The sequence below is a fragment of the Physella acuta genome, unplaced genomic scaffold (assembly GCF_028476545.2).
Source record: "Physella acuta isolate Inbredline_101_S28 unplaced genomic scaffold, ASM2847654v3 ptg000466l, whole genome shotgun sequence".
Taxonomy (NCBI): Eukaryota; Metazoa; Mollusca; class Gastropoda; family Physidae; genus Physella; species Physella acuta.
In genome coordinates, this window is record NW_026731985.1 from 1,043,460 (window position 1) to 1,057,236 (window position 13,777).

The 13,777-nt window shown below is 33.6% G+C and overlaps 1 protein-coding gene across 4 annotated transcripts; it reads left to right on the plus strand.

Annotated features, from left to right (window-relative positions):
- Nucleotides 1-288: 288 nt before the first annotated feature.
- Nucleotides 289-13,346, plus strand: LOC131943749 (zinc finger RNA-binding protein). 4 transcript variants are annotated; one of them, XM_059303999.1, is made up of 23 exons: nt 294-624; nt 3,128-3,369; nt 3,595-3,703; nt 3,881-4,093; nt 4,180-4,391; nt 5,312-5,485; nt 5,719-5,884; nt 6,025-6,147; nt 6,284-6,331; nt 6,813-6,952; nt 7,524-7,669; nt 7,761-7,896; nt 8,004-8,078; nt 8,164-8,237; nt 8,415-8,498; nt 8,595-8,775; nt 9,466-9,607; nt 10,826-10,917; nt 11,583-11,678; nt 11,890-12,001; nt 12,184-12,281; nt 12,450-12,582; nt 12,705-13,346. In XM_059303999.1, exons 2-23 carry the CDS (start codon nt 3,136-3,138, stop codon nt 12,755-12,757), a joined length of 2,841 nt encoding a protein of 946 aa, XP_059159982.1. In that variant the 5' UTR covers nt 294-624; nt 3,128-3,135; the 3' UTR covers nt 12,758-13,346. The 4 variants fall into 4 exon arrangements, with proteins under 4 accessions (XP_059159985.1, XP_059159982.1, XP_059159983.1 ...); XM_059304000.1 differs by having other exon boundaries at nt 4,198-4,391; XM_059304001.1 differs by having other exon boundaries at nt 3,902-4,093.
- The last annotated feature ends 431 nt before the right edge of the window (nt 13,347-13,777 follow it).

The window sequence follows — 13,777 nt, forward strand, 5'->3', positions numbered from 1 at the left end:
TTTAAAAAAAATCAACTGCAATTTTGAGGGGGGGGTTGTAGGCTGAGGTGTGACGTCATTTGAGGGTGGGGGGGGGGTCTGGCTTTTTGTGACGACGTGTGACGGAGGGGAAGGGTGGGGAGGTAAAAATCGTCCAAAAAAGCGTGACGTTATTTATGGATGACCCCTAAATGTACCTAAAATGAATCCATTAAATTTTTTTTATCATGTTTTGTTTTATAGTCCAAGCAAAGCATTTTTAGTTTTTGAAACAACGCTTCGTTTAGGCCTACTTTTAACCCTCCGCTTAACAATACATTATTGCCTAGATCTAGATCTACTCTCTAGAGAAATAGATCTAGTGTCGATTTATCTTTATGCGAGTTTTTAATTTTTTTAGTAAAACTAGTATATTTTCAATTTTAATAACCTAATATTGTTCAGATATAATATTTAGATCATATTTTGAAATATTTGTATTAAAATATTTATTTGGTCAAAATAATTTTGCACACGGCGTAATTCAACCATCAACGGAAGTAGACCGGTCTTTCTTTTGATTCACTACATGGCCGCTTACTCTTGCTAAGGATTAGAAAAAAACGAAATTTCTAACAACGCTTGGAAACAATCGAAGTTTATAAGGTGTGTATATTTAGATCTATTAATTGGGAAGTTAAGTATGTTTATAACCTACTAGACTGGTACTATGCAATGGAAATAAAGCTTTCGCGGCTCTCAGTAAACATGCACTGGAATAGGTCCTCAGTCTCATCTGCACTCACAGCTCCACACTATTTTTATTGTCTGCTGAAGCGAGGTTGCATAGAGCAGATCTAGATTTCTAGACTAGATTCTAGATATAGAATCTAATAGTAGTTAGTGTGTAATTATGTTGCTCATTGTATTGTAGGCATTTCTAAGGAAATGTTACATGAATAAACAGATATAGAATCTAGATTTCTAGATCTAGATCTAGAGAATTTCCACAACCGGTCACACATAGCGAACTCCCGACTTTCATCGGGTGCTATTTTGTAACTGTTTAACACAGAAACAAACCCAAAGTACTATATTATTCCTCTGCCTTTCTACTCTTAATATGTATCAATCATTTTATATTCCTATGCATTGAATTTGAGATATTCATGTTTTAGTGACGTGCTACTTGACTTGCAATATTTTTTCCCCTCTTTTTTTCTCCCTGCGGCCATCTGAACCGGCTTGCGTAACGATCGTGTTTTATACGTTTTAATCCTAGTTTAATAAAGAAAATAAATATTTTACACTTTTAAACATGTTGTTGATTGTATTATTAATTAATAGATTGCAAAACCAAATTAAAAACATGTTAGTTAAATTAATTAATGACATTAAAAGTTGACCCAGTGATGACTCAAGGGACGCAACTATAATAATCATAACAAAGGGACGTAACAACCACTGACAAGACATAACGTAACATTTGCTTAGATATGCTTGTATGTAGAGACACAAACTAGATTTTGAAGAAGTAGATGATCGAAATAATTTAAAACAGCAGAAAAAAATAGAAATTATACAGATTCTAGGCTTAGCTTGAAATGTAGAGCATCTAGAACTAGGCTAGTCTAGCTCAAGTCGTTGGTTACGCAGCGAGGTGAAACCACCCAAATCGTTACCCAAGCTGCGGCCACCCCTATTCACCTAACAGGTTGCTTTATTAGCCTTATCTATCGTATGTACAGTGTCCCGCACATATTGTAGAAGCTATTTATAGTTAACCTAGTTATAAAAAGCTTTAATTGGTTGGTTTATTCATCTCATCCAGGACCTAGTGTTTTTCATACGGGGAACTAGAATCGCCTACGACGTCATACCTCGAAACTTTAAAATTTAAAAACTCGACTTCCAGAAAGAGAAAAACAAAAGAATTTGACCTGGATATATTTAGAAATGGACAGGTTTACAGCAGATATCGGTAGTTTCGTATAAAACATCAAAACAAATATTGTACGAAGCGATAAACAGGCGATGGCCGCACCCGGGTTTTAACCGCGCATGGAACTTTACTCTAAATTATTTAAATATTTTTATAGCCTGATCTGACCTAATTCTAAAATGTTGAGTGTCTCACTGTCACTGTCTGTTCCAGTCAACTCCCAAGGGAGTGAACTAGATCTAGATCTAGTTTTTACTGTCAATGCAGTTAGCTTTGGGTGGATGATCTGATTCTGACTAGGGTTCAAAGGGACAACTCGAAATAGCATCCATTTTCATATTATAAAAACAAACTATGGGTGGCAGGGCTATACATGCTAGAAAAGCATATTAAAATTTGTTTTGAATAATGGAGGCTAAATTCAAATGTAGTTTTCATTAAATCTAATAGAACTTTTAAAATATAATTGATGTAGGTACAAAAGTGAGAGAGTAAGCAAAGCTTTATTAGTTTTATCTGTCTATGAAAACATAAATCAAATAGGCCTATTGTGAGCTTTTTTTTATAAGACCACTCTCATATCACAACCAATTTATATTTATTTTTTAAAAAACCATGTGACTATTTGGTTAATCATTAGTGAGGCACTCTTGTGCATAGCCAATTAAAAAGTCAAACCAATTCATGGTTTGCTATGGCCTCAAACGTAAGAGTGATATAACATGGTTGTAATGGAAACAATTTAAAAAATAGCTCAGATACAAAGCTTTTTTATATGATACATGTATTCACAAGGGTAAGAAGAATCCATTAAAAAAATACAAAAGCAACTACTTGAAAATCCTGAAAAAATGTAAGGTAAAATTTTACATTAGCTTATTGGTTGAATTAATTGTGGTTTGTTTTATATGGTAACCCATGTCTAGCTGTAGACTGCGCGCTTATTAACACAGAAGTCAGTAGATTTGGGTCCTGGGTTTCAAAGCCATACATCATCCCTGACTGAATTCCCTCATGTTTAAACCAGGTGGGGCTGTGGACTGCATGAGGAAACAGTCTGGTGGAAACCTGCATGTCTAACGGCTGGGAACATGTGTGAGAGAAATGCTTGATTCTTAACCCTGTTCCAGTTTGCCTTGCTAATTTGTACTAATTTGAGCCTGTAATGACAGAATGAGAGTTAGTAGCCCATGTTTATTATTTATTATTATTTTCCTTTTTTTTTAGTTTCCACAATGGCACATTTTGTTTATCCTACTGCCAACCCAATGGCACAAGTGGCACCTGCTGCACAAGCCTATCCTTCTGCCCAGAGTGCTTATGTTGCAGCTCCTCAGGCTGCTTATGCTGCAACAGCAGCTCCCCCAAGAGCTGGACAGACTTACGAAAGCTATCCAGCTGCTGCAGCTTCTGCAGCTGTACATCCTTCAACACAGTACGCATATTCAAGAGCACAGGTCGCTGTCACAGTAAGTATTTCAGATTATTTTTGTCTCATAGTTAGCTGTCAAATATTATGATGAATATAATTGGCAAAGGCTATTGCCTGGGTATTTTGCAAGCATATATTTATAGACTTCTAGCATGCACTTTATTATCAAGCTAGTGGTTCTTTGCAAGTTATTTTTAAACTAAATTGATATATATTTACCTTGAAATATCCTTGTATTTAAAAGAAATTTTTCGTTTTTCAGAGTGCCTTTTCCTTGCAGCCAACTGTCACATATGATCAGTCAAAGGCATATTATCAACCAACAGCTGCGACAACATATACAGCTGCTGCTGATCCACAATTTCAAGCTGGTGAGTCCTTGCATAACAAATTATTTTGTTTAAATTATCTAACTTGTTCATTTTTATACTCCTTTTTTCATTTAAATTATTTTGGTTTTAATTTTATTCTTAATCAATTTTTATTTTACAACTTTATTAAACTATTTTTTTCTTGCCACCTTAATTTACTGCTCGTGGTATTTTAAGTTGGCCTTTCTTTAACAACAGCCAAGCCAGCTTTTAGCACTGGGGCAACTTTTGCCAGTGCTCAAAGACAAGCTGCAGTAGCGCCCAAGGCTCAAGCGATTCCCGTCTCATCCACTGGCACAAGTTATGTCTATTCTTCTACCACACCAACTGTCACTACATATTCCACAACTGGTTACACAACTACCACTGCTCCTCAAACCAGCATATCAAGTAATTTATTTTCTTTCATAATTGATAATTCAATATACTTATTACTTGCACATGCGCATTGGTATTCATTTTGTGTAACATTACAGATGATTTATCTTCTCTAGGCTATGATGCAGCTCTGTATTCTGCTGCTAGCAACTATTACAGCCAACAGCAACAAGGCAAAACTGGAACACCATCATGGATGGTAAAAAAAACAGCTGCTGGTAATCAGTTCAAACCAAAACCAAAAGGACCCCCTAAAGCTCCTCAGTTGCACTATTGTGATGTGTGCAAGATCAGCTGTGCTGGGCCTCAGGTAATTTATCTCGACTTTCTCTTTAAATGGTTTAAAATTAATATGCAAATTGCAGCTTATTTAGAAACTAGCTGTGAACAGGACAAACTTAGCACATTATTTTATTGATAGTACCACTTTCTTGTGATTTCCACCCCTTCTTTACACTCAAAACTTCTAGCCACCCTTGTCTTAAAATACCACTTACCTACTAACACGTATTGTTAAAGTTATTCCTAGTTCGTTTTTTTTTTTTGTATAATTAAAAGAATGATGAAGTAGTAGGCCTGTTTATATCAGAATGTTATCACCAGTGTTGACACAATATTGCATTGTGTTATTACCGCAGTGTAATATTTACCTCAAACCTTTAACATTGAAGCATTTGTTATATCATGCCACACAATTTCAACCATGCAGATTTTCTTGAGCCCGTCGGGGAAGTAATGGTTTGATTATTAAAAATCATTTAAATATTCTCCTTCATAATTTTGTCATTCCATATTTTTCTCCGGAAATTTTTTATCTTTTTGATGCTTTTAAAACCAAATAATTTTCTTAGTAACCTATTCATGCAAGAAACTAATTTAAACATGCAGATGAAAAAGAAAAATCCCAGTCACTCATCTTCATGGAATTTACTTTAACAATTCTTTACTTGATTTGTTATATATATATCAGCATATTTACATACATGTATTATTTAAAGTATTAATTAGTAAGTAAAAAAAATCTAATTATCGAACTAAATATAAAAAGCAAATATAGAATTTAAAAGATATTTTAGGACATCTTTGTATCATAGACACAAAAAACATTCTTTAAACTGATAGTTATTTTTTATATTTTGCATTAGATGATGTGTAAATATAAGGAGAACAGTCTTCTTAATCGTATATTGTTAAAAGTAAATTTTTTCTTAATAAAAAAAACTATTTCAGACTTATCGTGAACATTTAGAAGGTCAAAAGCACAAAAAAAAAGAAGCTGCATTAAAAGCTAGTCAACCTTCAAGTAGACAGTCTCATAATCAGATGAGGTGTGAACTTTGTGATGTCACTTGCACTGGGCAAGACGCTTATGCTGCACATATTCGTGGAGCTAAACACCAGAAGGTTAATTTTTTAATTACTTTTGTTATGTGATTGTTGATCAGTTTTAAGTATCTTTTATTTCCATTCATTATGCTGGTTGTTTGTTAAATAAATTTCAATATATTCATGACGCAAATAGTGTAGTAAATTATCTATGACTCAACATTTCTAGATACTTTATATTGTTTAAAAGAATGTATTGTAGCTAGGATTTTATTTATTAAATTATATCTTCTTATTGTGAAAAATCTCAGGTTGTGAAACTACATACAAAGCTGGGGAAACCAATCCCATCAACTGACCCAGTTGTATCTGCAGCAAATAAAACTGCAGCTAAACCTGCTCCAGGAAAAGCTGTTGTTGTACAATCAGCCACTGCAGCAAAAAAAGTTTTGGCTGCACCCAAAATAAACTTTGTTGGTATGTCATTCTGGCTTATCACATATAAGCACAACACTACTGTGGTTATTAAATATTTAGTTTTCTTTTCCAAATTAAAATAGAGCAGCAAGCATTTTCATAGAGGGCGTATATTTTTATTATTGTTATCATTTTTAAAGGTGGAACCCAGTTAAAGACATTAGCTGGTAAATCAGAAGAGGTGACTACAGCAGCACCAGTCACTACAGCCACAGCAGTAAGAAATTCTGGTGATGCTTCAACATCAATGTCTGATGATGAAGGTTAGTACATTCTGTTTCGCCCAAATTTTCCTTTTTTTTTAATAAGTTTTAAGATCAGTAGCACAATACTTTTTATAGAAATGTAGTAAATAAATTTCATTAAATTTGAGAATTTGCAAATTTTTGTTCCTATCAGGAGATGATGGTGCTAATTCTGCCTCTGAGAAGGATGTGACTCCAGTTGGTGAGTTTTTAAAAAGAAAAACCCATTAATTTTATCTATTTCATCCAGGATTTGTGAGGAGCTTAGGAGTGTAGCTTTTCAGAACATTTCAGGAAAATAGACGGTTGTAAAAATTCTGTATTTTTTTGCTAACCCCACTTTGTTCCCCCAAAGCAAAGCTATTCTACCATAGCCATAAATTTTGTTTATTTTCTTGCATAAAATGAAAAGTAAAAAGTAAATTTAAGGACTGATTTATGAAACATAAATATGCAGAGACAATTTATTCCACATTTGGTCACACTTCTCCGTAACCCAAAGCACTCTTCATCCACTCACCATGTTCATATTGATGGTGAGGTCTTTGACTTGCCTAGTGTAGGTGGTGAGCAGTCTGTTGTAAGGTTTCATCTAAGTAATTTTTTGTTACATCTTGTCCTTTTTTAACTTACATTTTCTGCATACATATACTATTTAAATATATATGCGTTAAACATTGCAGGCCACGAGTACATTGAGGAAATAAAAAATGACATTGGTAAAACAGTTAGTTTCAATTGCAAACTTTGTGACTGTAAATTCAATGACCCAAATGCTAAAGAGATGCATTTGAAAGGCAGACGACATCGATTGCAATACAAGGTAATTATATTATGTTGATCTTTTTTGAGGGATGATTCTTATCTGCTGCATTTGAAAATTGTTACTGTAAATTAGTTGTTTTTTCCCTGTTGTAGTAAACTTTTGATTTCTTGGCCTGAGTGTTGCATTCAGCTGTATTATCCGGTACTTTTTGTTTAACTTGCGTCTTCTTAATAACCCTCCTCACCTCCATGTCGATTGTCATGGCAAGTGGTGGTTATTTAGTTTATTTAATTATTACAGGATATAATTTCAGTTCACATTTAGTCCATTTCCTTAAAAAATCTGTTTTGAGTTGATCATAAATCAGTTTTGTTAAAAAATGTGTGATGATATCTTGTTGGACTTGGCTATCTTGTATATCAAAAATACTGTTAAAAGAATTAATCTATTCAAAAGTTGTGAAGAGAAGTCAATTATTATAGAAAACCACTTCTTATTTAACTTAAAATAATAGTTTGTGTAGTTAAATTTTTGTTACTGCAGCTCTGATTATTTTAAGTTAACAGTAGGCTTTATTCTAAATTTGAAAATTGCGACTTTATACTTAGTTATTTCTCTTTCAAAAAAGAAAAAAGTTGATCCAAACCTCCAAGTTGAAGTAAAACCAAGTATCCGAGTAAGAAAAATCCAAGAAGATAAAATGCGTAGACAGGCACAGAAAGAGGAGTTTTGGCGACGCAAAGAACAGCAGGAGCGTTTACGAGAAGAGATGAGGTAGTTAGCTTTGATAAATTTAATCCTACACTCAGTTTCTTAAGTAGTAGCTTTCACATATTAAATCTTTACCATGCTTAATCTTTGTTAGAATGGAAGATGAAATATATTGGGGCCATCGTCGTCTTGAAATGATGGGAGGTCCTATTCCTCCTGAGTTTATGGATTGGCAGAGATTTGGACCGATGGGCCCTATGATGCGTGCTCCATTTCCGATACATCCAATGGTGAGTTACCTTGTACTAAACATCCATGTTTAGTCAAAAAATTTCTTTACATATATATATATAAGCAAAAAAAATATTTATAAATTGGAATTGTTATTTTGTTACAGCTGAGAAGGCCAGATTCTTCTGATGATAGACATGTTATGACTAAACATCACAGCATATATCCTACAGAAGATGAAGTAAGTAAAGTTGTATGTTAATCTTTTGATTTTAGCGATAGTTTGTCTTTGACTTCAAACTAATATCTTAAATTGTTTTTAACAGTTGCAGGCAGTTCAAAATATTGTTTCAGCTTGTGAAAAAGCTCTTAAGCTAGTCTCAGATGTTTTAGCTGAAAAGTAAGTTAGTTTTCTAATTTTTTAGGCTCAGGCACTTTTTAAAAAAATGTGTTAAAAAGCTAATCAAAAGCTATTAAGAAAACTTCAACAGCTTAGAACTGTTATTATCAATGGCTTAAAAATCTTAATAAGATAAGCATTTTTCCGTTCTATAATTTTAACAATTTATCTTTTTAGTGATAACAAAGATAAAAAATCAGAAAAGGTTGAAGTCAAGAAAGCTTCAGTAAAAACAGAAACTGCTGAAGCTGAGAAAGAGAGGTCAGTATGAACCCTTCTGTAAAAAAATTTAAAAAGTAATGAGATTTTTCCTCTATAGTTTTTTGTTTTATTGCTTTTTCATGTTTGTTTTTATAGTGAGAAGAAAGATGAATCTGCCACCAGCCGTGTACTAAAAGGTGTCATGCGAGTTGGTGTTCTAGCTAAAGGATTACTTCTGCATGGAGATCTAAATGTCAATCTTGTTGTTCTTTGTTCTGAGAAACCCACTCGGACAATGCTAGAACAGGTTGCTGATGCATTACCGAAACAGCTATCGGTAAGATTGTTCTTTAAAACTGTTTTATTTAACTCTTTGAACTCGATAAATGACTCGTATCTTTTTACCAATTAATATCAAACCCACACATCACCAATGTAAATTAATTGTAATTGAATGCACTACACGCTTATTTTAATTTTATGAAATCAATTTCTTGAAGAAAGATAATTACTTAGTTTTTAAGAAAAAGCTGACTACTTCTGAGGATAGGAATTACTTTCTTAAGTTCTTATTCATAATAAAAGCAAATCCATTGTGTGAATGGATTTCCACAGTGTTTAAAAAACGTTGCTTCGAAAATGCTGGTTTGTGATGGTTTTTAAAAAAAAATTCTATAAAGAAGTAAATACAATAAAAATGGTTGCTCTAAATATCATAACCAGTTTTACAATTAAAACCTTGAATTTGAAAAACAAAGAATTAAACAAAAAAATATTGTTGGGTGCATTGTTACAATCTTTAACAGATAAATAAGCTTTTATCCAGCTAAACATTTTATGGGTTTATGTAAAGTATCAGAAATTTTGGTACCTTTATTTTACGTTAAATCTGTGAGTGGTGTTAAGTAAAATTGCTATACCAGATTATAAAAAATTAATTTACAACCAAATCAAAATGAAATTGTTTTAATGTATACCAGCTACTTTTTTTTTTAATAATTAGGACCTTTTGTTATATTTCCACAAGGCTGTAACCACTGAACAGTATGAAGTAAAACGGTGTGTTGAAGAAGCTGCTATAATTGTCAGCTGTGACGCAGAGCCTGCTACCAGTTGTACCATCACTCTTACATCTCCCATCATGAGAGAGGCAAATCTACCAGAAGGAGGTAATGTTTTAAACATTATGTAATTAGAGCTCTGAGCCTTCACGCTTTAACTAGGAAAGAAATATCTGTGCTGATTTAATCAGTTCTAGTCACCCAAAACCAAAATCCATTTCCTAATTAAGCAGCTATACAGTAGAGTGGTCATGTAGAAGGGATGGTAGCTAGTAGGGGAGAGTACTTGTTTCTAGCTGCTTGTGTGCAAACTATAAGAACAAGCTAAATGTCATATTTTAAAATTATTCATGTGGTTAAAAGCATAGTTTAGCTTGTTAAAATCTGTTACCAATATAAGTTTGTTGAGGTTGACAGAATTTAACTGGGAAATAGTTGCCACACATGATCATTCTACCTACTTCAACAATGGACCCCAAATCTAAGTTTTTAAAACCCAATTCTTTTTAGATCAGCCAGTATATAAAAGGGGCTAACAGGTTAAACTGCCTGTGAAATTGTCACTTTTACATAATTTCAATTTTCTTTCCTCTTAATGACATGAATGCTGTGCAAAGCCATCTAAAGTACCCACAGGTGTGATTGAAAAGACGGAACATGGAAGGATTTTTGACCATTTAGGGTGGCATTGAGGACACAGGCACTTTTGTGTGAAACTGTATTTGATCTGATAGAATGTTCTTTGTGCTTTTATTTTGTAACTGTTATTTTGTTCTAATGCAGTGACATAACACAGTATTAGATGTAACAATGCTCTCTTTGTAAAAAAATTTTTTAAATTTCAAGCTCTCTCAAAGACTTACTCCTGCAATTTAAAAACTAAAGCATTTTAAATAAATAAACTTAAATTGTGTTAATGAACAGATCTTAAAAATTCTCTCTCAGAATAACATTGTACTCTATTATGTTACTGATAGTAGTTATGTAAATGACACAAAATAACTAGACTTTTCCTCGCTCATTTTTACTCACAAACTGTTAAGATCAATTACATTACTCTCATGTAAGTGCAGTTAAAATTTAACTTTAATCCAATCATAAAGGTATATTATTCAATGGATTTTTAAAAAATCAAAGGCTGTCAAGTATAAGTTTTCTAGAATCTGGTAGCAAAATACATATCATAATGAGAGTGTACAAAGCAAGTGTTGTGTTTATGTCCTCAAGTACCCAGCCGTTCTCATGGCTTGTAGTGCACTGCCACCCTCGTTATGGTCAAACACCCATTCCTGGCCAGTGAAACTGATTTCATCTACGTTTCTATAGAGACGGTTAACGTCAAAGACCCGCCTGATGTCCTCGACAGGCAGAAATGCCTAGATGCTCTAGCTGCCCTTCGTCATGCTAAGTGGTTTCAGGTTTGGCACTTTCCTTTATACTTTGCAGCCTTATGTAATCTTTAGTACTTCCGCAACGTTTGTTTTTACTTTCTTTTCATTTTATGCCCAGTGCTTATTTAATTTTGTGTTCAACTTGTTACAGTCTTTGTTCATCAATTTATTTCAATTTTATTCTGTAACACTAAAGATCAAATGAAAAAGGAAAATTTGTTCTATAATATTTCATGAACAAAGAAAAACATGTAAGAATGTTTAGAACATGGTAGACAGTGTCGTGATTGTAGACATTGTCAGAGGCAGACTGGCTGCAGGTGCCTACTTTGGCTCTGACTGTCACTGTTCTTTGTTGGCTCGGTGTCTTAGATGGGTGTCAGGAGTTTTGGTGTTGTAAACTTAAAAATGTAGAAATCCTTACAACATCCATCTTTGACACTAGTTAACAAGTTATAGAAGTAAATAATGCACTGGGACAATGGTATATACCATGAGGCTGGAAAGTTAGCTTGTAACATGAAGTGTCACACCGTGCACCCTGCGTGGTTATCACCAGGGCTGCATCATTTACTAGCTTTATCAATTTCTCATGTCACATTTTTTCTGCTCCATAGTCACTTGTTAAAGTCCACCTGCCTACCCACTTGAAGCTTTGTAGATTAATCTATGATAACAACTGTCTTCTTTAGGCTAGAGCAAATGGTCTGCCATCATGTGTCATCATTATCAGAATTCTTAGAGATCTTTGCCAGCGTGTACCAACATGGTCACTACTCAATGAATGGGTGAGACTGACTTTGTGTAGCACTTCATAATGCCCTTACATTTATCTATTTCATTGAAAAATGTTGCTATGACATAACACAAATAGGATTTTAATTTTAATAACTAATTTATGCAAATTTACCAAAACTTTCTTAACAAGTTTGGCAAATTTTCTGAAATTTAATTTTTTATACAATACATTCTCATATCATAGTTTATCTTCTATTTTAGGCCATGGAACTTCTGGTTGAAAAATGTGTCAGTACTGGAGGGGCTAACATGGCACCTGGGGATTCATTAAGACGTGTATTTGAATGTATTGCTTCTGGAATATTCTTGCCTGGTAAGCTAAGCTTTAGAAATTGGTAATAGCAATTATTTCTTGTGCATGTTTCTAAACATTTTAACTACTCTGTTCAAACCATGTTTATATTTATATGAGCATAAAATAAAAGAAAAAGTAGCCTAATTTTTTAATTAGCTACAAATAAGTTTCATTTACTTCTTCTCTAACTTGAAATACAGGTGGCCCCGGGTTGTATGATCCTTGTGAAAAAGAGGCATATGATGTTACTGCTACATTAACCAACCAACAGAGGGAGGATATTACTGCTTTAGCTCAGGTAAATAGTCCATTATATCTGTCTGGTGATAGGTCAGTTTTCTTGCCCTAACACATGTAGCTGTGGTCAGTTTTCTTAGTGTATGTAGATGAGTCTTAGCTATACATCTGTTTCTAGTCTGGAGAGGTCATGCAAGACAAACAATTATCACTCACTTTTTTTTTCTAGCATGCTTTGAGGTTGATAGCATTCCGACAAATCCATAAAGTTTTGGGTATGGATGCTCTTCCAGCTCCCAGATTTCCAACAAAGAGATTTAGTAACAGAAAGAGAAGACACACAAGTAGTACTGGAGATGAAGGTACAAATCTTTGACTGAACACTATTGTGCTGCATTATTCATTTTATAATTTCTAGTAAATTAATCACGGGCTACAAAATGTTGAATTGATCGATGCTGATAAACTGTAGTTTGTATTGTAGGTGCAGAGAAAAAAGACAGAAAAGAGAAAGAACCAGAGGCAGCTGCTCAGTAAACAGTGTTCAATTGTTGGATTAGCATTATCAAAGTATTTTTCGGTTGAAGATGTATTGACTCGTTTCTCATGTACATAATATAGAACAGTTTAAACATTTCTCATTTTTGTACTTGTATATATTATTGTGTATACCATGTTTCACCCAAGTGTAATGATAAGCATACACTTTTAGTTAGCTTAATGATTGTTGTGTTGCAGCATTAGGCTAGAGATATTAGGTTTTTTTTTAATATTGATAACTTGTATGTTTCTTTTCTTACTATGACTAATGCCAGTATGGTACCCAGGTGACTTGAGCACTTTGGTTCTATTTCATGGCTTAAATGGTATTGATCAGGTATTCATTGAACCTGTAGGTTTCTATTAGAAACCAGGGGGTGCCTGGTAAATAGGAGGAGCCATCGGTTGAAAACTTTGTTGTTGTTTATAATTCACGTATTCCTGTCTGGTATTAGAAGAATATGTGGAGATGGACTGTCTTGCATGTAAATGTTTCAAATGTTTGAGATATTTTTCATTGGAATGTCACAAGTTTTATCAAAAAATTTTACTTTTGATGTTGTGTATATAAAAGTTGCAAACAGGATCTACTTGTTTGTTTTATATTATTTGTGTGATTGTATGACAACCAACAATTGAAAGTGTTTGCCATCCCATCCAGTAATTTATGTATTGTCTCAGACTTGCTGTAATTATCTGGTATGATATTAATGTTGAGATTTCATGTATCCAGTCTATTGTTCGACTAATTGACCCATTTCTCTATAGCAAACTTAAACAAAAGCAACAAGTTTATTCACTATCAGATGCCTTTAACAATAAAATGCTGGACAGTGTTGTCCTTGCAGCAGGCTTGTACTTGTATTACATTACTGATGACTAAATTTAACTTGTCAAAAACATTAACACATTGCTAAAGCTAGTACACCACTTTAAATGCCTAACAAATTGGTTTCAATTCAAGCGTTTAATTTTAAAATGCTGGTATGATAAAACGCCTCCCCCCCCCCCCCCAGG